A 21,374-nucleotide genomic window follows, 5' to 3' on the forward strand; every position below is an offset into this window, starting at 1 on the left:
CAGTCTTGCAAAGAGGACTCTGCCCAGTCCTGTCAGCTATGGCACGTCAAGAAAGCAGGGATCAGGAGGAGTTAGCTCTGCTGAACATCAGGAGCAGTCACAGGTCACATATTTTCAGCTTCTGATCATGAGGAAAGACTGAAAGAGCTGAGGGAGGGGAACTCCCTCTGCAGAGACAAATCATACAGAACCTCTGCTAGGAAAGGTATTTTTCTTTTTTTCTCCTCCTGCCTTGCATCAGGGATGAGCTCTGGACACTGGGAGATCCTGCCAGCTCTATTTATTTTCCATTATTCTAGAACAAGAGTGAAGCAGACAGAGTGGCTGAGCAGTCCATAAATAGGGCTTGTTCTAAAATTAGGCCTTTGATCTTTGAGAGAAAGAGAGAAAAGAAAGAAGAAAATAAGCCACACTACCAGCCAGAAAGCACGGTTCACTTCTCCTCTATTCATCTTTTAATAACTGCTGGCTCGTTAAGTCAGACACTGACTCCCAAAGGGACTGTCTCTCTCCTCATTGTTTACCCATGCCATCCGAGTCACAACCCCTCTGGCCAGCAAAATTGAAAACATCACCTTTCAAGCTCCATCCCACTTTGATCCAGAGCTCATTGTGTCTGTAACACAGTAGATTTATTTTTCGTTCTCTCTTTTCTTTCTTTCTCTGATGGACACCACTGGAAAATGGTCTCAAAGATCTAAATGTTCCTAAACTGGCAGCAGGCTCTGTGAAATACCTGACATGTAAGAATCACTGTGTAACCTGTTCACTCACCCCTGGTGCATCCCAGCTTCCGGCAGGCTGCTGTGCAAGAGAAGACAAGACATGATCTCATTTCCACACAGACAGAAGTTCAATGTACCAAGGGCCCAACACCCAAAAGTGTCACAGCCATTTTGTACATATCCTGGCCAGGACAGGGGAACTAGTCCAGGCCCCAGTGAACAGATCAGCTCCAACTGCACGCAGCCTAGAAGGTTGAGGAGATGTTGTTTTTCCCTTTTGTTAGACCTGCACCAATAAAAGTTATTCACAAACCTTCCCCCTCCCTGCATTGCAAGGGCCAACAAGACTTTAAAATTGTAATGCCTCCCTCTGTACTTTCTTCTCCTGCAGTTCTGCCTCCAAACCCCATCTCATGGCACAATGGAGAATCCTGAAGAGTCTGGTGCTCATCTGCCTCCCACAGCCTTGCAATCAAAGGCCTGCAGAGAAAAGGAGCTCATAGCTAGAATGGGGAAACTCACAAAAAAGTCTTAAGTACATCAGCAAAACATGCCCTTGTTACCTCCAGAAAGAGGTACTGTATCAATAAGCATTTTACTGCAACATAAACTCATCTATCTTTGGTGAGGTATCAAAGGCAGTAGCAATGCTGGCTGCTAAATTTGATATCCAGGTTAACAAGGAGACAGTGGACAAGGCTACTAGCACATCATCAGGGGAAATCCTTCTTTGTTATAGTTTATGATTCCAAAACCAACCCCTAGAACACACTCCCCCTGCCCTGCAGTAGCAGCAGGCTCATCCCCCATTATACTCCCAAAGGTTCATCAAAGCTCAGGAGAGAAAGGGGTCTCCATATTCATTCTTCCTGCATGCACCACCCCTAGTGCAACATCAGGACATAAAGTAAGGCAGAACACCCGAGGGGACTGACAGGAAAAATCGGAATAGAGATGGAAACAGCACTGACAGAACAGAGCATACTGGGCTTAAAAGACAAAAGGATTTTACCAAGCAGTGCTGTTACAATCAGCATTTGAAGGACAGCAAATAAACAATTAATGAATAAAGTTCCAAACATCTCTAATTTTGATGTCTGAAATTAATCTGGAAATCTGAACACCTGAAATAGTTTTGCAAATGGGATTCCCAGATCAAGAGAACAGTGCTGTTGCTTAAAAATAAAGCTTCAGCAGAGCCCCACGAGGCAGGTTAAAAATGGGTAGTTGCAGTAAGTGCACCACAGCAGTCCAGATTGTACCAATTTGGCAGCCATTCTAATGGGAGTCAATGACAGCCACACCATTAGCTCAGAAGAAAAGAAAACTTCCATAAAGTCAGCCTGGAAACGCCTGAATAAACTTCAGAGCTTCTGAAACAGTTACTATGGAGTCACTATGGAAACAAGCAGTGAGTTAAACAAAGTGCTAATCTCAGCAAAACTCAAAAAAGAATGCCTATAGTCGTTTAGCTTCTTTATTGCAAGGCTTGGTGCTGAAACACAAGGCTGGCTTACACCCTGAAGTCCCAGACACTCTTTCCTTGCTCAAAATATACACTAGCACTCAGCTTACTGTATGATTGAAGGACAAATTCAGCCTAACAGAAGCAAAGCACAATACCAGTGTGGGTCTCTCACAAGCCAACCTCACACATTGGGCAGAGAAAACGACAGCCAAGGTGGTTTCAAACAGTGGTTTGCACATCCACCCTGGATCTGGGGGAAGTGCAGTCCCAGGGGTAAGTGGGACAACGCATGTAGTCAAAACGTGCCTCAGGCTTCCCTTCCAGTGAGTGCCAAGCAACGAGGAGGCAACTGATACCACTCCATCACACAATGCACATCACACAAGCTGTGTGAGAGTAGCAAATACAACACATTTGTAAGGGTTAATGCAAGCTTGCGTTCTGTGCAAGTGGTGCTGCTGTTCAGCAGGACTCTGGGAAAGCAAAGCTGAACTACTCATCTATAGAGCAGAAAATCCACAACTCTCACATGGCCACTGCCACACACATAGAACTGCTTGGTTTTTCTTGAGGGAGGAAAAAAAGATGTAGCAGGGGAAGGACCTAAAACTTTCTCTTCCCACCAGTACTCTACTGAAAGCAGCAGGAGATCATGTGGGCTAGAAACATTTACGCACTGCTTGCTTTTTAGTAAACGACGAGGAAAGAGCACATGGACTACACTGAAAACAGCTGAAAAAACATTTTCCAAACTGCTGCAGATTTCTTTCTGAACAGCAGCATAAAAGACTGTTACCAGGAGAAAGAAAAGGGGATTCAGAGCAAACTTTCAGCCTGCAGAGAAACACATTTGATCACTTCAGAAAGTCAGGTATTTGACAATGAAACTCAGCCTGGATCTTAAAGGCTTCCCAACACTGACACAAGCAGGACCTGTGCACTTGTACACAGCTAACCCCAGATACGTGGCCAGTGTAGCATTATTCTCCTCGGGCAGCCCAGCAACATGTGCAAGTGCTGAAACCCATTTCTGTAAATACAAAGCAGTTTCAGCATCTGATTCTTTCCACTCTCCAGTATCCATACTGGGAGCTCAAGAGCACACCTTAAAGCTGCTCGCACGAAAACCAAATCACACAGCATCATAATTACTCCTCAGATTACAGAACTGAAATTCACTCCAAAATTCTTGTGGCCAGAATCCCATCACTCCTGACATATTACCACAAATGCTTTTAACCTCTTTACACGTTTTCACAGGACATAATGGTTAGAGGCACATGAATCCTATCGCCATTCTGAGCCAATTTTGTTCCAGGCTGTTCATCACTTGTTTGTGGTCTGTTAAACTCTGCCCTTTGGGAAGGGGTGGAATGAGTAGCTAATTCATTACTAGTGAAATTTCTGACATTTATTGATGATGAGAGGATATCTTGCAAGAAGACACCAAGTTCAAATTTTCACATAGCAGCAGATCATACACTGATGCTGAACACCATGATTAAAAGAGTGTACAGCTGAGTGGTTAAAACAAACTTATGGCCTCTGAGCTTTTAAGAGTCCAGTTCTCTGAGTGCTTCACATTACTGGTCACAGGAGAAGGAAAAGCATCAAGGAGCTCCAGCAGTGTAAACATGAAATGCCAAAGAAGTTATTAAAATAGTATTTTATTTTATGAATAAAAACTAAACAGAATTAGGGCATGGTTCTATTTTCTCTTTTTTCCCGATGCCTTTGAACTATGCTGATCATCTCTTTTTGAACCAAAGCCATATCTACCATTCCTGTGCTGATCCTGCCACTCACTCTCCAGCTGTCTCAGCATTTCCTGTGTCAGAAGTCCCTCCCGCAGCAATCTGTTGGCAAGAGATCCACGTCCATAGCTTTTCAGATCCTCCTGCCTGCCACCAAGCCGAGAGGGTCTCAAGTTCTTCGTTCTTCTCAGCCCTGCAGCCTCCACTGCAATGGACAGCGCCTCTGTGGAGGCTGCACCGTGACGGTCTGACACCACCCTGGCGTCCCTCTGAGTCCTTGAGAGAGGGAAGTCTTCTGACACGGCTTCAGCTGTGCCAGGAGCAGCTGCAGACTGGGAAGCTCGGATCAGCTTTGTGATGTTGCAGACACCGATTTGTATAATGTCATCTAGTTTTTTCTGGATATCCCTTACAAGGACAGCGTCAGGGAACATATCCATGAAGCGGTAACTGAAGAGAGGCAAAAGAACACACATTTAAACCTTCTCACTGGGACAAAAATGGGATAGGTACTAAGTAAAAAGAATATTCATTACATGTTGCATGGGAATACATATTTTAATTTGCATTTCAGCTGCTCCAGTCCTTGTTTCTACCTTTCTCCTCCTGTCAGTCACAAACTGCTGTCTGCAGAACTCACTCCCTCAACATTGTATTTGTCAAGATCCTCTAAAAGGCCAAAGGAGCCCATCCTGCACCACATACACATGGGCCTGAAGACACTGCACTTCTAGGACTGTAAGTCATAAATAATAGGAAAAAATAAACAGTCTTCAAGCACAAAGACAGTACCTTAACCACAGATAGAGGTCAAAAACATCATGCACAGCTTCAAGGTGTACAAGTTCCTTGATGTTTTTTGGAGCAGCTAAGGGCCACTTGGTGTGCCGGCAGAGCCAGTCGAACGTCAGAGGTTCATTTCTACTGAACTGTCGTGCAAACTGAAAAACAAGCAGATTCAGTCAAGTCCTCAGTCAGGAAAGAAGAAATCCCCAAAAGAGTTAAATTCCCCAGAGTCTGTATACACAGAATACTCCATAAAACTCCTGCTTTGTTTTACACAACCCAAATGCCACACATTCTTTTACTTCATTACTCAACACAAGAGTCACCTCTCCTTTCCAGGGCCTCATTAACACAATTTGTCCATGGGCCATGCACACAGTTAAGCAACAAAAGCACAGAGCTATCCAGAAAAGCGTAACACTGAAGGCATTTGATTGCATCTAGCAAAGCAGATGGACTTTGTGTCTTTTTTAATCCTCCTCCTATTTGGTTAATTATCTTGTTTCAGGGTTGCCAGAGTTTAGAATATTAAATGTATTCCCTGGTTTAGGAAACACGCTACCCACAAACCAAACAGATTAATCTGCACTAGAAACCCACTCTTCTGAAACCCAGCTACCTCAGCGCTTCAACTAACTGAAAAACAAGTCAAGTAAGATTTAAATCTAAAATTTTCAAGAGTATTGATGACTTGGAATAAGTGCTTCCTATCTGGCTAATACTAAAGTGGATTTTTTTCACCAAGGAATGGGGCTTAAATGCACACAAGCATTCACAAAAGCCTACCTCCTTCTAACATTACATTATGCCCCTCTGCACCTTCACTACTTGGAATCCAAAAGCTCAGCATTTTCCTAATGAAGCACTTTTTTCAACTCTTTAATCACTCACTCATTTTTTTAAGATTATTAGCAGGGTTCTAATATTTGTGACATGAGGGCACCACATCAGTTTCGTTTTTATACTATTTCATTTTTAAAGTTTAATGAAGTCTTTAAAAAGGGAACAATGGCAATACTGTCTAAAAAAGCAACAGTCCCAAGTGACATTATTATTAAATCTGCAAAACCAAAAAATCAGCTGACTACAAATTCCTCAAAATAATGACTCCTGGGGCACAGCAAAAAACAATTCATCCAGGCCTGAAAAGTAAAGCGACATAATTCTGAGAGCAACTTACAGCTCTGCGTTTTCTGAGGTTTAAATTCTGTGTTACTGTAATATAGTATCAGCAATCACCCTTAATCCTACATTCTCTTCTTCTCTTGGCAAGCTAACAGCTCGAAGGAGCAGTCACTTGGTTTTTAATGACTGCTTTTAGGAACATGGTAGTGCAAAGCTTAACAGTGCACAAGTGACTAGGGAACACAAACTCATCCCTCCCAGTTCAGAGCTGACAGACAAGGACGAGCAGTAGGATTTTCAGAGGCAAACAGCAGAGAAGCTATTCAAACTTTAACTTCCATCATGAGAACCAGTTCTCAGAAGTTAAAAGCCTTGGCCAATAAAAACAGTGAAGAATTCAATACACGTCCAGCTATTTTATATCTCTTATACTACCTGTAAGCACTCTCAAATTATCTGACAGCAAAGCCCACAACAAATACAGCAGCTAGATACAGTCCCAGTGCACCAAAACCCTCTTGGTCCAACATAAACACATTTCTTGAGGGAAAAAATAGCTGACCTTCAACAAAGTGGTACACACAAAAGGCTCTTTTCTGTTCAAGGGTGCAGTGCAAAAGACGTATCGTGATCGCAGATTGAGTGGAATGTGCTGAATCATATCTGCTAGAAATTTAAAGTCATCAATGTTGCAGACAAAGTACATCCCATCGACTTGTGAGAGGCTCACAAAAATATCCTGTGAAAACAAAACCAAATGTAACAATGTTATTACAGGAGAGGGTTGTTAAACTTTGTCTTATCAGACCAAAAAATTATTTAGAGTTTGAAAGACTAGTTATACTGAAAGAATGATTAAAAATCATCAAATTTGATGACAGTAATAATAAAGTGGGCAAGGGAGTTCCCCATGCTCTTTTAGCAGAATTTGCATTAAATTCTCCAACGCAGGATCAAAGACATAACACACTACACTTGATTTAGTCAGTCTCCTAAATAAAAAAGTTCTGGAAGGGTATGTTTTAGTTACAAAGAACACCATCACAGGAACCAGTTGCCACTATGTTTAGAAATTTCTCCAGGTTTGTCACTTAGCATGACCCAAAAAGCTAACTTTACAGCATACAACTCAATAATTGAGGTATTTTTAGCTCAATGTCAGGATCAGATATATTTTAGGAAGAAAGAAAACACAAGCTAAATACAGTATTCCAACAGAGGAGTTCAAAGAAAACATGAGACATACAAGGTCTGGAGAAATGGAAGATGCAGTGCACCCTGCAGGGGGAATTTTATGGACCCCCCAAAATTATTTCTCTAATGCAAATCTTTGAAAGATTTTTAAAAAACATCTTTAAAGAAACTATGAGCTTTTAAATTAAATATGTGACTGAATATTTAAGAGATCAAAAACAACACAAGGTTTTTATCTTAACACTACTATGCTAGCCCAGAAAATGTTAATTTAAAAATTTTAAAGATGTGTTGTTACCCTACCAGACTAACTCTTCCAGGAGGTTTCCAGGTATGATCGTTTTTTTCAAGGTTAGAAATATACATTTTGCTACATAACAGCAGATCAGCAGGAACAATAATGCACATTTAAAACAATGAAAGCTGCCAAGGATTTCTCAGATTTACTAAAAGTTGTGATCATGTTTTTTCAATACAGTATTGGAATCTTAATTTCTATTTTTTAAATGTTTTTGTACATCCAAACGAACTAGTATCTATCTAAAAAGGAGATCAAGTCAATCCCACAAAATCAGTTTTCTAAAAGTTCCACACTGTTTTACCACAAAATCCACAGAAACAGGAAAAAACCAATCAGGTAGCTTTCAGCTATGTGGAAATCTGACATGAACAGTTTTCTAGGAATTTTCAAATAATTTAGATAAATTTAGATCTCTAGTATCTTCAGCCTCAGAACTAGATGTCTACATTTAAAATGCAGAAAAGCTGGAATGAAAAAGCCGCTGCACACTTTTAAACCCATGTAAAAATGACTGACACATTTCAAAGCTTCCAAGTTTAGCATGGAGAAGTTAAACATCCTAAACCTATCTGCAGTCACTTGTGTGGTAGAGAGAAGAATCCAATAGATAAAAAAATACACACAAGGCTGTCAGGTCTCCCAAGGGCAGGTTTGTACAAAGCAATGACTATTAGTGATACTTCATTTTTAAAGCAAAAGCTAATATTTTGATCATTCTTACAATTAAGTTGGATAGAGTGGCATCAGGAAGATGATAAGCGAACATTTCTATCTGCTCAGGAGTAGGATGTAGGCCAGCTGCCTAAATGGAAAATAAAGAAAAAATCTACCATTAATTTTCAATATTGTTTTAAAATTTAATGTACCAGAAACAACATATTGAAAGGCAAAATGCAAGAAACCAAAGCACCCTGCAGGCTCCAGTTTATTTAGCACACTTAGCTGAAAGTTAAGAACTTTTGTGTTTGAGCTTTTAATTCTTAAAAGAACAGACTGAATATAAAAGCAACACAGCAAGTCTCCAAACAGGATATATATCCAAAGTCACTCTGGCACAACACACCTCATTTTATTACTAAATTGCAAACAGACAGAAGGCAAAATAACATGGGATCAGAGTATCATACGCCAGCCCCAGAGCACAGCTGTATAAACTGGGTACGGAGGTTCTCACCTGGACAGGGGGCACAGCCTCGCTCAGAATCTCCTTCAGCTGCGCGAGGTCATCGCGGTGCATGGTGGTGACCTCTCCCTGTTTGAAGGAGGAGCCGAAACGCCCAGCCCTGCCTGCGATCTGCAGAGCCTGCGAGGTGGTAATGGAGTCTATTTCCTTCTCTCCCTTCTCATTGACAGTCGGCTTTACTATGGAGTTAAAAATTATTCTTCTTATACACCTGAAATATTTCAACAAAAACAAAGAGGAATCCTTTTTTGCTAATTACTTCCAATATGAAGAATTAAAGCTTTTACTTTTTTACATGCTTTTTTCCTCCTCTATAAATTAGGGTATCACATATACTACTTACAGACACAGCATATTCTAAAGGGCAGGAGAAGGCTACTGGCTAGTTGCAGGAGGACCATCATCCCTGCACACATCAATCATGTCCTAACCGCCTCCCAATCCATTCACCACCACCTGCCTCAGCAGTTTGTAGTGACGTGATTGCATGTCCTTCACCAATTAAATACATCTGACACTGGCCTGAACTTGCTCTGTATTTCAGAAATGCAAGAGAACAGTAACTCTGACAACCCAGCCCTTATGACAGTTGATCCAGCAGGCCCTGTCATCCACAGCCAAATATCACACTGAATTAGGGCCAGGGAGCCATTTAGTTCTTGGAACCAGTTTTAAAAATAAAGCTTAGTTCTGCTTAACCAAATTGATCGCTACTTCAAAATTGAAATGTATGTACTGTGTACATACAGGATACAGCAGTACTGTATATCTGCTGTGTAGACACAGCAGATATTTAGATGAGTTAATCAGACTGGGAAGATAAAAAGCAAGGAAATTAATGTGGGTATCATATCCAAAGGAAAATAAAAGTACTGCAACCTGCTGCAAGTACTTACAAATTGAGTCCCATTCCAATTGCATCTGTAGCAACTAAAATTTTGCATGGATCATCAGGATCATTGAATTTCTTTGCCTGTTCAAGCTTTGTTCCTAAAACAAAATGACAGAACACTTCACATAGCAAACTTCATACAAAATAAAGACAATGCATCACTAAGTCCGATGCCATTATAATAGACTGAAGAAAAAGATAAATAAATTGGTATTTGATTGGTACTTGGCTGCAGATGAGGGAAGAGGGCAGGAGAGATTTAAATCATTCCCAGAGCTGTGGATAGACTTCCTTTAATTATATCTATCTGAAGATCAAATTTAAGTACATAATAAAGGTCTAATCCCAAGATTAAAACACCAGTCAATGAAAGCTGATTACTTTCTCTAGCTATATAGAGAAGCAAAACTAGGAAACTTGCACTGCTTTATTTTAAAATAAAGAAAGCAGAAAAATAAATAAAGGACAAGGGGGTTTTCTCCTAAGAAGAACAGCAAGAAACAGAACAGCCCTTAACAAGAAAAGCAAGAGTGCTTTACCTGGTGGCAGACTGCCATATATGACAGCACATTCTAATCCTCTGGCTTCAATCTGCCGGCTGACAGAGTAAATGTCATTTTTACTGAAACAGACAATGCAGTCCCCAGGACGGAGGTTATCCAAGGACTCCAAGGCATAATCCAGCACAGTCAGAGGAGTCAGTCTCTCGTAGTTTCGGACCTACAATTAAAGTTGTCAAAAAGGGTATCTTTTTTAAAACACTCAAATTATGTCATATCAAGACTAACCAGCAACGCATCCTGTCAAGTCAGCAAACTTGAGAGCACTGTGCCTTCCTGGAAGATCAGAGCTGTAAAAGTCCATAAGCAGCTGTACCAGCTGCAGCATCCCCTAAAGGGAACTCATCAAACCACTTATGTTCTTTCAGAAAAACAGTACCACTATTTAAAAAGGAAAGGAAAGAACTTTGCAACATCTTTGCTCTACAGAAATTGAGAAACATTTTAACAAGACTTCCTGCAGGACAACTTTGAGCAGTGATACCCCCAAACAGACCCTACATTTTTTTCCTGTTTTACAGCAAAGAGAACTTGACATTCTGTTCATAGCGTCTCAGAATTACTTACTTCAACTTCCTCCCCTGTAGTGTACATGAGCTCTGTCACCAAGTCAATAGCAGCAGGTTCTCCACAAACATGGATTTCTTCTGCACAGAGGCCTGAACAAAGTCCAGTGAAATAAAAAGCAAAATGTTACTTGTTTATATACAACAGTAGCTTTAGCTGGCTCCTAAGGTATCAAAAAATCATATTTTGGTTGCTAAACACAATGAAGACTTTATTTCACCTCCTTCAAGGACCCAAACCTGCACGTAAAGCCTCTCCCACAATACACTGTTTCCCTAGAGCTAGTCTTGATCTCTTACCAGCAGGTGATATTGACAATTCATTAGTGTGATAATCAGAGCAGCCAATACCTCACTGCACCCTCTCGACCAAAACAAGAGGTACCCTCAGCCACTGAACAAATGGAGCAAAGCTTTGAGGATGTTTTACTTACTACTCATGTTTTACTAACTCCCAAACCACAGCAGAACTGAGGAGTTTTGTTTTCTGCATGAATTCACCTCTAATTCAGTCACAACAGGAAAGGGAAAAACAGGAAGTAAAGGAAGTGTGACAAATCTGCTTAACTTAGAATCAAAAGCAACGAAAGGAAGGGTCAAGAGGGAATCAGATTCCAAACTTCTGCTCCGAATACGAGGAAAAACATTTCAAAAATTCCTATTATCAAATAAGCATTCTTGTAAGAACATAACAGATTGATGCAGCTCTATAAATGAGCCATTTGAAATTAACACTATAAAATATTTAAAGTTACCATTATTTAACACAATCTCTACAAAGGTAGTCTCTTGAAAACTGGTGTTGTTTTAATTGAACAGAAAAGCATACTTGGAAATAGTCAATGTAAAAGGACACACAATGTAGTAAAAGGACAGCACAATGTAGTAAAGACTCCCTATTATCCAAGGAAGGAAAAATAAAAGAGGCGTTTGAATTTTAATTTTAAATTTTTAAAAATTTAATTTTAAATTTTTAAAGAAATGTAAAAACCCATTTGTTAAGCAAAACACGACAGGTAGCTTCCTGTCATGCAGAAAAATCCTTTGAGGCAGAGTATCTCTCTAACTTGCTGTGAGAAGACATGAAAAACAAATACTTTTATTTTGTATCACATAACCACTAAATGGCTACACCAACTGCTAATCTTGAATTTCATGTGCCATTAAGCTAATTCATTGCCAACACAACCAAGCTTACCTAGAAGAGCTCTTGTCCAAGCCCAGCCTCTGGCAGGATCTCTGATCATCTGAATTTCATCAATCACAGCAACTTCATCTTAAAACAAAAAAAGAAAATATGATGCACCAAGGAAGAGCATCTAGAACAGTAGTACAAGACATGAAGGAACTGAAGGAACTCACAGGTTTCCTAAAGAAGGTTGCTCAAACAAAGCTAATTCTCTATCACCAAAAAGCTGTTCTGAGATGATCCAGGTTTCTTGAACTGCTCTATCATAGTTCAGGAATTGTTCAAATAAGAGTGAAAAAGAAGAGCTCAGCTACGAGTCCAAGGAATAACACCCACACGCAAGGATACCACAGATAGGACAAAAACAATTCTGTGTACTTACAAGGTGTATTAGTGCTGCACATTTCAATGGTACAAGCAACATGAGGAGCATGTCTGGAGTCTTCATTGGCAAACACACGTTCTTCTCCTGTCACCAGGTCACAGGGCACATTCTAAAGGCATCCAGAAATCTCAGGGTAAGTTTCTTGAACATGAAAGAATCCCCTTTCCAAAGAGGACAAAAACAGTTTCTTAACAGTAGTTTCTAGGACAGTGTAAAAGAAGCAATCCAGGAAACAACTACTCAACCTTGAGAGACTTGTGCCTTTTATTTAAGTCCTATCAGAGTGGAGGTTTAATGAAGAGGTGGTATCTGTAATTAGATGCCTTCCCCTACTCCTGCAGGAGGTTACATCTTCCCCCGAGCATTTCAAAGATGTCACATCTACCACAAAAGAACTGTTAGAAGAGTACAAGGGGCTCATAAAGCAAGGCCCAGCAGTGAAGGGGCCTTGCAAGCTCCAGACAGCTCCAGCTCTTTTGGCAATTGTCCTGCTGCCAGCCTCACCTGCTGCTTTATATTCACACAGCAAGAGCTCATGAGGATCAGCTGTGAGAGACAGCTCTGGCCTCAGGATCAGCTGAGGCCACCACCCTGCCAGCCCTACCCTCCTTGGTGTTCATGGCTGCTCCATCCATACCTACTGCCACCTGCAGAGCCCAGCTGGAAGCCCTGTTCAAGCCCCAAGGGCCTAAACATGATCCAGGAGCCAACCACTGAAAAGCTGTCACACACACTAACTAAACACATGGGAAAAAAAGATTAGCAATTCCTAGCAAGGAACATCACTGCATGGTACCCACTGTCACTCTGTGAATACACGTGGTCCATTACAGCTATCTCCTAGGATAAAACAATCTTTCTGATGTGTTGCTTGGACAGATACCAGGAGTTACAAATTCTACATTAAAAAAGAGAAATCACATCATCACTACTGTACACACACACTGTGCTGTGTTAACATGTGATATGTGGCTGTAGTGCTTCAGAGCTAGTCTGGTTCTCTGCAGCTGGAAACACACTGGTGAGGAGCCTTCAAAAATATGCCAGAAGCAATACACAGCACTAATGAGAATTTCTTCTAGGGATCTGATATACAGCACTGAATACACATCTGAATCTGCAGAATTTTTCAAGGACAGTGAGGGGAAATATATTTATACATTTGCAGAAGGTTGAGGGGAGTTAAGCAAGGGTAACTTTTTGTGTACAAGCTGTAATAAAGGTCATGGGCAAAAGAAGGCATGGTCCCTATGCTTAAAAAGGTAATAGTAGAACCTGGCTAAGCCAGGGAGCAACAAGTTCCAGAAGAACAGAGGCAGGTTACAGGGATGACTGCACAGGACGTGCTCTGGGGACAGCACTGTTCCACTTGGGGAAATGATGTTCCATTCTGCTCCTAAAGCAGAAATGCACAACTGATTTCACATGAGCTGACTCCACTGCAAAGCAAAGGCACAGGGCTCCAGGGACCACCTGGGGCCACTACAGAACTTTACAGACATGCACTCATGAGACTGTTCCAGTTCTAAGGATGTTGGTAAGTAATATGACATACTGACAGCATCATTACTCTTTTGGAAGATCTCATGAGCCAGAAGTTTTAGTGGACCACAGTATATTCCAGATTTGGCTGACAAAAATCTCTGGATAGCATGGTAAGTTTTTCCACTGTTTGTAGGACCAGCATGGAATATTATCTTTCTCTGAATAGCCCTGGCATCTGGATACCTAAAGCAAAGACAGAAAAAAGCAGATCTGTTGAACATTTCTCTGGATACTGATTCAGGAAAAACTGGAAATTAGCTTAAGCATTTATTTATTAATAACTTTAATAAATGTGTGTTGAAAGCAGAAATATCAAGTACTTAGAGACAGTACAAAGAAGTTACTGTGTCTTACACACTGATGTTCTGAGTCACATAATGCTTTCAAAGATTCAGAGTGAAATACACACATTGTGTTCAAAAATATTTCTTATTATTTCTGCAATTCTTTCTCCTTGAGCTTATCAATATTTTAATATTTGATGTGCTACCTCCCAAACACATTGTCAGAAAACATTTTCCTGGAAAAACCACACCAACTCAGTGACTTTCATAGCTGATATAATCTTATTTTCTTTTTAATTCATTGTGATGTATCTTGTAAAAAATACAAGAGTTCCTGACACAAATTACTGCAAAAAGCAGAGAAAAGCACAGAAAACGTAGCATAATTACACTGAAGTCCACAGCCTATGGAAGTCTATGAGACTAAGAAAGCAGTGCAGCCACTGCAGCACTGACCAGTTGGGCGGCAGCCTCAGGTCGCTGATCTTGCGCAGATCATCCATGCAGTCCAGCATTGGGAAGATCTGCTTGGCGTGCCTCAGGAAAAATGGAAACAGATCATCCACGTGACCTAAAAGAACAAATCCTTTTCAGAAAGTTTCTGTGCTTGTCTGAGTGCCTACATTATTCATTATAAACTTTGAAAAAGTCTTTTCTGTTACTTCCACCCCACACTTATGTAATGCTTTCAACTCCTGGCTCTCTACAAAGTTCAGTAATTACCTCAGTGGCAGAAAGGGAAACTAACACAAGTACATGGACTCATTTAGCAACAGAATACAAACACAATAATATGAAAAAGTGCATGTCATTTCAGTATATTCCCTCTGCTCAGCCTACTCGCCTACAGAACTTCTAAGTAAAAAATGAGAAACTGTGGAAAAGCTGGATGAGAAATAGCTTTTCTGTCCTAAGAAGATTTTAGCCCCTTCCTCCTAAATTCAGAGGGGAGGGGAGGGGGGGAGGGGTCTTTTAAAGCGCTTTTATGAATTAACAGAGAAAAACAAATTTGCAGCTTCTCCAAGCTACTGAGACTCAGAATGCTGGCTCCAGATTCTAAAATCAACTCAGAAGAGAAATCCAGGTTCATTCTTCTGAATGTTTGCAGAGTAGACATGTGGGCCTTAAAGGTCTCATTTCAGGTCACACTCCTACTGGGCAGCTCTCTTAGAATTTCAAAGAACTGTCTTGATCTAAAGAACTGTTATTATCAAACACACAAATACAAAAAGAAAAAGGAGTGGTTTGGGGTTTGTTGGAGTGTTTTTGTTTTGTTGGGGGGGATGTTAGATTTTGGGGGAGGTTAAATTGAGAATTATTATTCAATTAATAAAAATTATTGTGGAATTTTTTTTAAACTGTAGTATATGTAATTATCATCTTTGGACATGCAAAACTCAAATTTAAAAATCTCAATACTTCTGTATATGAGTTATAAGGCATAATGCTCATCTATAATCAAATAAGATGTGGAAATGAGAAAACCCTGTGAAATATTTTATGGACAAGTAATATAATGAGAGAATTTCCTAAGATGGCCAATATTTAAAATCTACACATTTGCATTTTAAGACAAAACTAACAGCCACTGCAACCTTTAAAATCCCATCATTAAAACACACACTGTGCAGCTCAAACCTTGGAGAAAGCCGATTCTGCTGCTCTCAGTTAAGTGCTGTTAATCACAACACAGGATGCACTAAGCAGGCAAAGACACCTCTGTGAGTGCCACAGGGAAACTCAGCACTGTCACAAAGCTGCCCCTAGAGCCACCAGCTGGGAGAGAGCTCTCCAAGTGCCCCCTAGTGACTACTGGATTCTAAAGAGAGGAATAAACAACAGCACCATTTTCATTTCAGCCCTGAACAGATGCTGTAAAACCACAGGCTGCTTCTTGCTAACACTTTCACATCTTTCATTTCCACTTCAGAAGATTTAAGAACAGAACATTCCCTAGTTTGGGCACAAGTGTTTCCGATAGGGAAGTAGGGATTTTTAATCTCTCTGACAGTAGTGAATTAATTCTCAATCATATTGAACAATAATTCTCAGTAGGGGGTCCACATGTACCTACGTAAGTAAACAGGACAAAAACAAGTAAAAATGCACATTTTTTTTACAAGCATTCCAGATACTTGCCTGCACCACAGCATATATCATTGAGAATAATATGCAAGTCAGCACTCACAGAACTGGATTCCATGATATACTTCCTAAAGCTTATAAATGCCTGGTGAAAGAGGCGAGCTGCCAAAAATAATAAAAAAAAGGGAACAAAATTAACATGGCCAGGATCAGAAAACTCTACCTGTAAACACCAAAGCAGTTCATTAAAAACCTGTACCTTATTATAAGCTATTAAAAGTAAATAAAAAGGTTATTTGAACTAAGTGGCAGAGACAATGTAAAGAAGCAGTGTTGTGATAAAAAGATCACATTTAATACCATATTGGAATTAAAACAGATTTCACATTAAAGTAATATAAACTTAAAACATTTTCTTACCATCTAGTCCATTTTCAGCTCCTAGTCTTTGAATTTCTTTTCTTTTGTAGAACTTGTTTAAGTTTTTTAGGACTTCACCTGTAGAAAAAGATAACTTTTTTTTTTAGCTTCCTCAAAATTTAATCACGTTCTCCTGGCCCAAAGATCCTGGGTTATAGTCTCCTTACTCTGAAGATAGGGAATCTTTCTGTGCTGAACAGACACAAATGAACACCCCCTAAATCAAATAAAACCAATGAGTGAGACTGGGGCTGTTGTGGAGGACAACCTTCATCTGCAGCAGAGTAAGAACTGCCAAGAAGATGGTGCCAGCCATCTCCCCTGCTACTTGATAGGAAACCATGAAGGTGGGAACATGCAGCTAACAAGTCATGGAACAAACTAATTAATGCTTTGGGGTGGGGTTTGTTTGCTTTTTATCAGCGCCTATCAGGAGGTTTTAATATGAAAAGCAAATGTGCTTGAGCTACTTGGTGACAGCTTTTAATCAACACCCTGAGGTACGTTCTTCCCTCCACCCTGCTTCCAAGACAGACTCTTCAGGAAGATCAGGTAATCCAGACACAGTATTTTCTCTTTTCTCAGGTTAAATAAAAGGAAGGAAGAAAAAAACCAGAGTTTGTTCATATACATCACAAATTACTCAGCTTTCTTTGAATAAAATCTCATGAACTTATCAACAAACTCTTTCCCTCCCCTAAAAGGCAAGTTCAGTGTTGCAACATAATTCTATTTACACAAGTACATGCTGATTTTAGTTCATTAAATGTTAGTTAAATGACAGTGCAAAAAGATGTATCTCCTTTCCATCTACAGCTGATCAGAAATTCACAAAAAATCAAGTAAATTTCATGAACATATATTCATGAGCTTACATTATTCTTAAAACTCAAGTCTGTGAAGCCTGCATTATAAAATGTTAGGAGTGACACATGTAGCACACCCCGGTGCCAGTCACTGGACACAACACTGTCAAGCTGTGCTCTGCAACTCACTCTGTAACTGACATGACATGGAAAGCTTCCCATGAAATCAACCTGAAATTACTGAAAGCTTGCCTCCCTAAAACGCTGTAACAGAGACAGTCCACTTGGCACAATGAAAATCACCAGCTGACAAGAATATGGCAAATTTAAATGCACATCCCATACCACTACAGGAGTTTTTTAATGGATTAACTCATGTTCTGAAATGTTCCCAAAGGTAACAAAGAAGCAAGGGCACCAGCAGGATTACATTTCCTAGGAAGGCATCCACTCTCATGTTTAAGGGCCCTGAAATCAAAGACAGACTGGAAAACAGTGCAGTATAAGCAAGCACAAGGCTCAATGCTCTTCAGAGCTTCCCTAAGAAGCTCTAGCAACTGACACATCATCAGCCACACAGCTAAATTCACAGCCCACTGGCCTTACTACAAGAGTAAAAGGTCAATGCCAAAACATGTTTCTATCCAAGGCAACATGACATTGGGACCAGGCCGCCCAAGGTCACGATCCTTCCCAAGCACAAACACTTGTCTTAATAATTAGCTAAATAAAAACAAAACAAAGCTGGCCTTGCACCCCATGTGAGCTTATCCAAGTTCACATACACACTCAGAACATCTGGGTCCTGTCTCAATCACCACCCTTTTTACCCTTCACTCCTGCTTTGAGATTTCCCTTTGCTTACCATTCTCTCATTCTAGAACTGTGTTTTAGCTGTTACTCCTCAATTACTTTGACTTCTCAGCAGCATTTCTAAGGTTCTCTGTAAAAAGACAGCCCAACTGCAGTAAAGTTGAGAAATCATTCCATTAGTCTCCAATGTATCAGATTCATTTAGCTGCCTCAACCGTGTTTGCAGGAAGACTTTGAGTCAGATGCCAACAATCCACTGCAGTCAGGCTGTATGTTACCACTGGGGCAGCTGAAGTGCTTTATTTACAATTCCTCCCCAACTATTAGCCTCCCATTGCCCAGTCCAAGCAACCTGTGCATCTACCAAGCCCCCTGTTCAGGCAGGCATCTCCTGCTCCTGCCATGCGAATTGCTGCCAACACTTGGTCTTTCCTGACCTGCACCTCCCACAGGTAAAGCACAGCCCCGTGGTCAGACAAGTGAAGCCACAGAACTGACAATCAATGACAACTGAATCAGAAGATACACACACCACAATTGAAAGCAACCATCAGCACTCACAGGGCTACTCTTCCTATGAAGTTGTGGAAAACAGAAGCAGTGAGTTAATTCCAGGTATGTTACGAAGTTTTTACAAAACTGGCTTTACAAAAGTAAGCTTCTAAAAAAGACCTTTAGTCTTCCTAACAGTGTTTGACTAATGTGAAAACTATAATCACTCACTTGAGCAAGCTAACAAGATGATTCACACTGCTAGTACGCTCACTAACGAAGTTCCTTCACAAGCTGTAATCAGAAAGCTCATAAATACACATATTCCTTTAATGAATCTAATTCAGTACTTGGCAGCAGAATCTGACAGAGTATCTTCATTTAAAACATAAAAAAAAACCCAGATGCATAATACTGTGTGTGGTCAGAACCTGGAGGGGGAAGCAGAGAAGACTAATTATTTCATTTTTTAAAAATGGCTACATGTAAAGAAGGTCTTGTGCAGTCTTTTCTAACATTACTGGGTTTCAAAATACCAATACTTTTAAAATATGTCATTGTTTTTCAAAATAATTTTCAATATTATTGAGAGACCACCAGAGGCCAAATAAGTCAGATGAGCACCCCACTGTGGCATTCACATTCTCTGGACAGGGACAGAATTCTGTCTCTCAAGAGAAGCACAGAGATGTGAATGCCACACCCCACAGGTCACCTGGCTGCTATTCCCTGCCAGTCTCACAGAGAGGAACGTCAGGCTGTCTGAAGTGGTTAATTTTCACCTGTGTGAGCACACATAATTTTAGCCAATCTGTTCTCTCTCAACAACTTAGCAAAGACCAAACAGAATCTGTACTTATTTTCCCAGAGCATTTTAGTTGTAGTTTTGAAGAAATCCAACATAACTGCTCCTCTAATAAATGACACAACAGGCTATGTACAAGTAAGAAGCCATCATTCATCTTTATTGGCACCTGAGGAATGCACTATTCACATAAAAGACAAGTTTGACAATGCAGGTTTTTGCATTACAGCTGTTCAGGATTCTTCATCCTGACTAGGTTTTTTTTTTAGCTTTCAAAGACAGATATTCTTCTCTCCACAGTTCTGAACTATCAAGATAATTTGCCCATGCTCCTATACTCTGGAGTTAAGATAAATAATATGTCATCACAATACTTAATTATGAGAAGATATGAAAGATTTCCCTTTGCATCCTTAATGCTTTCAGATCAGCAAATATCAAGAGAATCAAGACCTTGTCTGTTATTTACCAAATCTTTTGAGATCATGGAGTCATAAGATCACAGAACTGTCTGGGTTGTAAGGGACGTTAAAGACCATCTCACTCCAGTCCCCTGCCATGGGCAGGGACACTTCCACTGTCTCAGGCTGCTCCAAACCCCATCCAATCCGGCCTGGGACACTTCCAGGGATGGTGCAGCCACAGCTTCTCTGGACACCCTGTGCCAGGGCCTCACCTCCCTCCCAGGGAAGAACTTTTTCCTAAAACCCAATCTAAACCTACCCTCTGTCCATGTGAAGCCATTCCCCCTTGTCCTCTCACTTCACCCACTTTTGATCTAGGCACGTTCACACACAGACAATCTCTTCGGTCTGTAACATCAATATTTGAGGAAACTATGTCTTTTAAGTTCAGACACAGTTGTGGTTCTGGAATGCACATGGCTGCAGTTTTGCTGCAGGACTCGCCCCAAGCCAAGCTCCTTTACCCCGGCCAGCAGAGCGTTTCCTCACACAGGGCAGCCTACGGGCCCTAGGCAATCGCAGAATACCCCGAGCTGGAAGCACCCACGCGGATCATGCCCTGCACAGCACAGCCCCACGAATCCCACCACATGCAGGTGTCATCTCACCCGAGAGCCTTTATCCCACTTCACCTTCACGGGCACAGTTAGCTACAGTCACACAAGCTGCACGGAAGGGGGAGGGTCTTTCTGAGCCCGGGAAAGGACCCGAGAGCAGCAGGGGCCAGTTCCCTCAGCCCCCAGGAGGGTCACAGAATCAATGAAGCCGGAAAAGACCTCTCCGATCATCGAGTCCAACCTATGACCGAACACCACCTTGTGTGCCACATGCAGCCTGTCCTTAAACACCTCCAGGGACGGGGACTCCGCCACCTCGCCGGGCCGCCCCTTCCAATGTTCAATCACTTTTCCTGTGAAGAAATTCCTCCCAATGTCCAACCTAAACCTCCCCTGGCACAGCTTGAGGCCGTTTCCTCTTGTCGCGCTGCTGTTCCCTAGGAGCAGAGCCCGACTGGCTCTGGCTGCAGCCTCCTGGCAGGGAGCGAGGTGTTCCTTGAGCCTCCTCTCCTCCTGGCCGAGCCCCATCAGCTCCCCCAGCCGCTCCCCAGCGGATTCGTGCTCCAGCCCCGCTGCCGTTCTCTGGACTAGCTCGAGCTGCCCAACGTCCTTCCCGAGCTGAGCGGCCCAGAGCGGGACACAGCGCTCGACGCGCGGCCTCGCCAGCACGCCTCCAGCGCTGGCGGGCGGACGGCGGGCGAGGCCTCGCGGTCGGTGCCCGCGGACCCCCGCCCCGTCCCCTCACGGTCCCGCCCGCACTCACCCTTGTCGAGGGGCCGCGTGAGCTCGGCGCCCACGTCTTCTTCGGCCGCGCCGCCGAGGCCGGGCTTCAGCGGCACGGGCACGAAGAGCGAGGTGTCGGGGGCGCGGGAGGCGCCGCCGTCCCCGGCGGAGGCCGACGATGAGGACGATGAGGACGACGCCGAGGACGCGGCGGGGCGCGCGCGGGCAGCGGCGCCGCCGCCATGCCGGAGC

At 41.8% G+C, this 21,374-nt stretch overlaps 1 protein-coding gene across 2 annotated transcripts; it reads right to left on the reverse strand.

Moving 5' to 3' along the window:
* Window positions 1-3,582: 3,582 nt before the first annotated feature.
* Window positions 3,583-21,374, reverse strand: SUPV3L1 (Suv3 like RNA helicase). Of its 2 annotated transcripts, XM_053949213.1 has the most exons (15): window positions 21,163-21,374; window positions 16,463-16,540; window positions 16,097-16,204; window positions 14,414-14,528; window positions 13,688-13,856; window positions 12,126-12,237; window positions 11,753-11,830; window positions 10,556-10,647; window positions 9,968-10,148; window positions 9,433-9,526; window positions 8,528-8,747; window positions 8,075-8,155; window positions 6,421-6,597; window positions 4,740-4,888; window positions 3,583-4,397 (listed from the first exon to the last, which is right to left on the reverse strand). In XM_053949213.1, the coding sequence occupies exons 3-15, from the start codon at window positions 16,158-16,160 to the stop codon at window positions 3,902-3,904; spliced, it is 2,028 nt and encodes a 675-aa protein (XP_053805188.1). In that variant the 5' UTR covers window positions 16,161-16,204; window positions 16,463-16,540; window positions 21,163-21,374; the 3' UTR covers window positions 3,583-3,901. The 2 variants fall into 2 exon arrangements, with proteins under 2 accessions (XP_053805188.1, XP_053805189.1); XM_053949214.1 differs by lacking the exons at window positions 14,414-14,528; window positions 16,097-16,204; window positions 16,463-16,540; window positions 21,163-21,374 and having other exon boundaries at window positions 13,699-13,812.

This window comes from Vidua chalybeata, chromosome 8 (genome assembly GCF_026979565.1).
Source record: "Vidua chalybeata isolate OUT-0048 chromosome 8, bVidCha1 merged haplotype, whole genome shotgun sequence".
In the NCBI taxonomy this organism is placed as follows: Eukaryota; Metazoa; Chordata; class Aves; order Passeriformes; family Viduidae; genus Vidua; species Vidua chalybeata.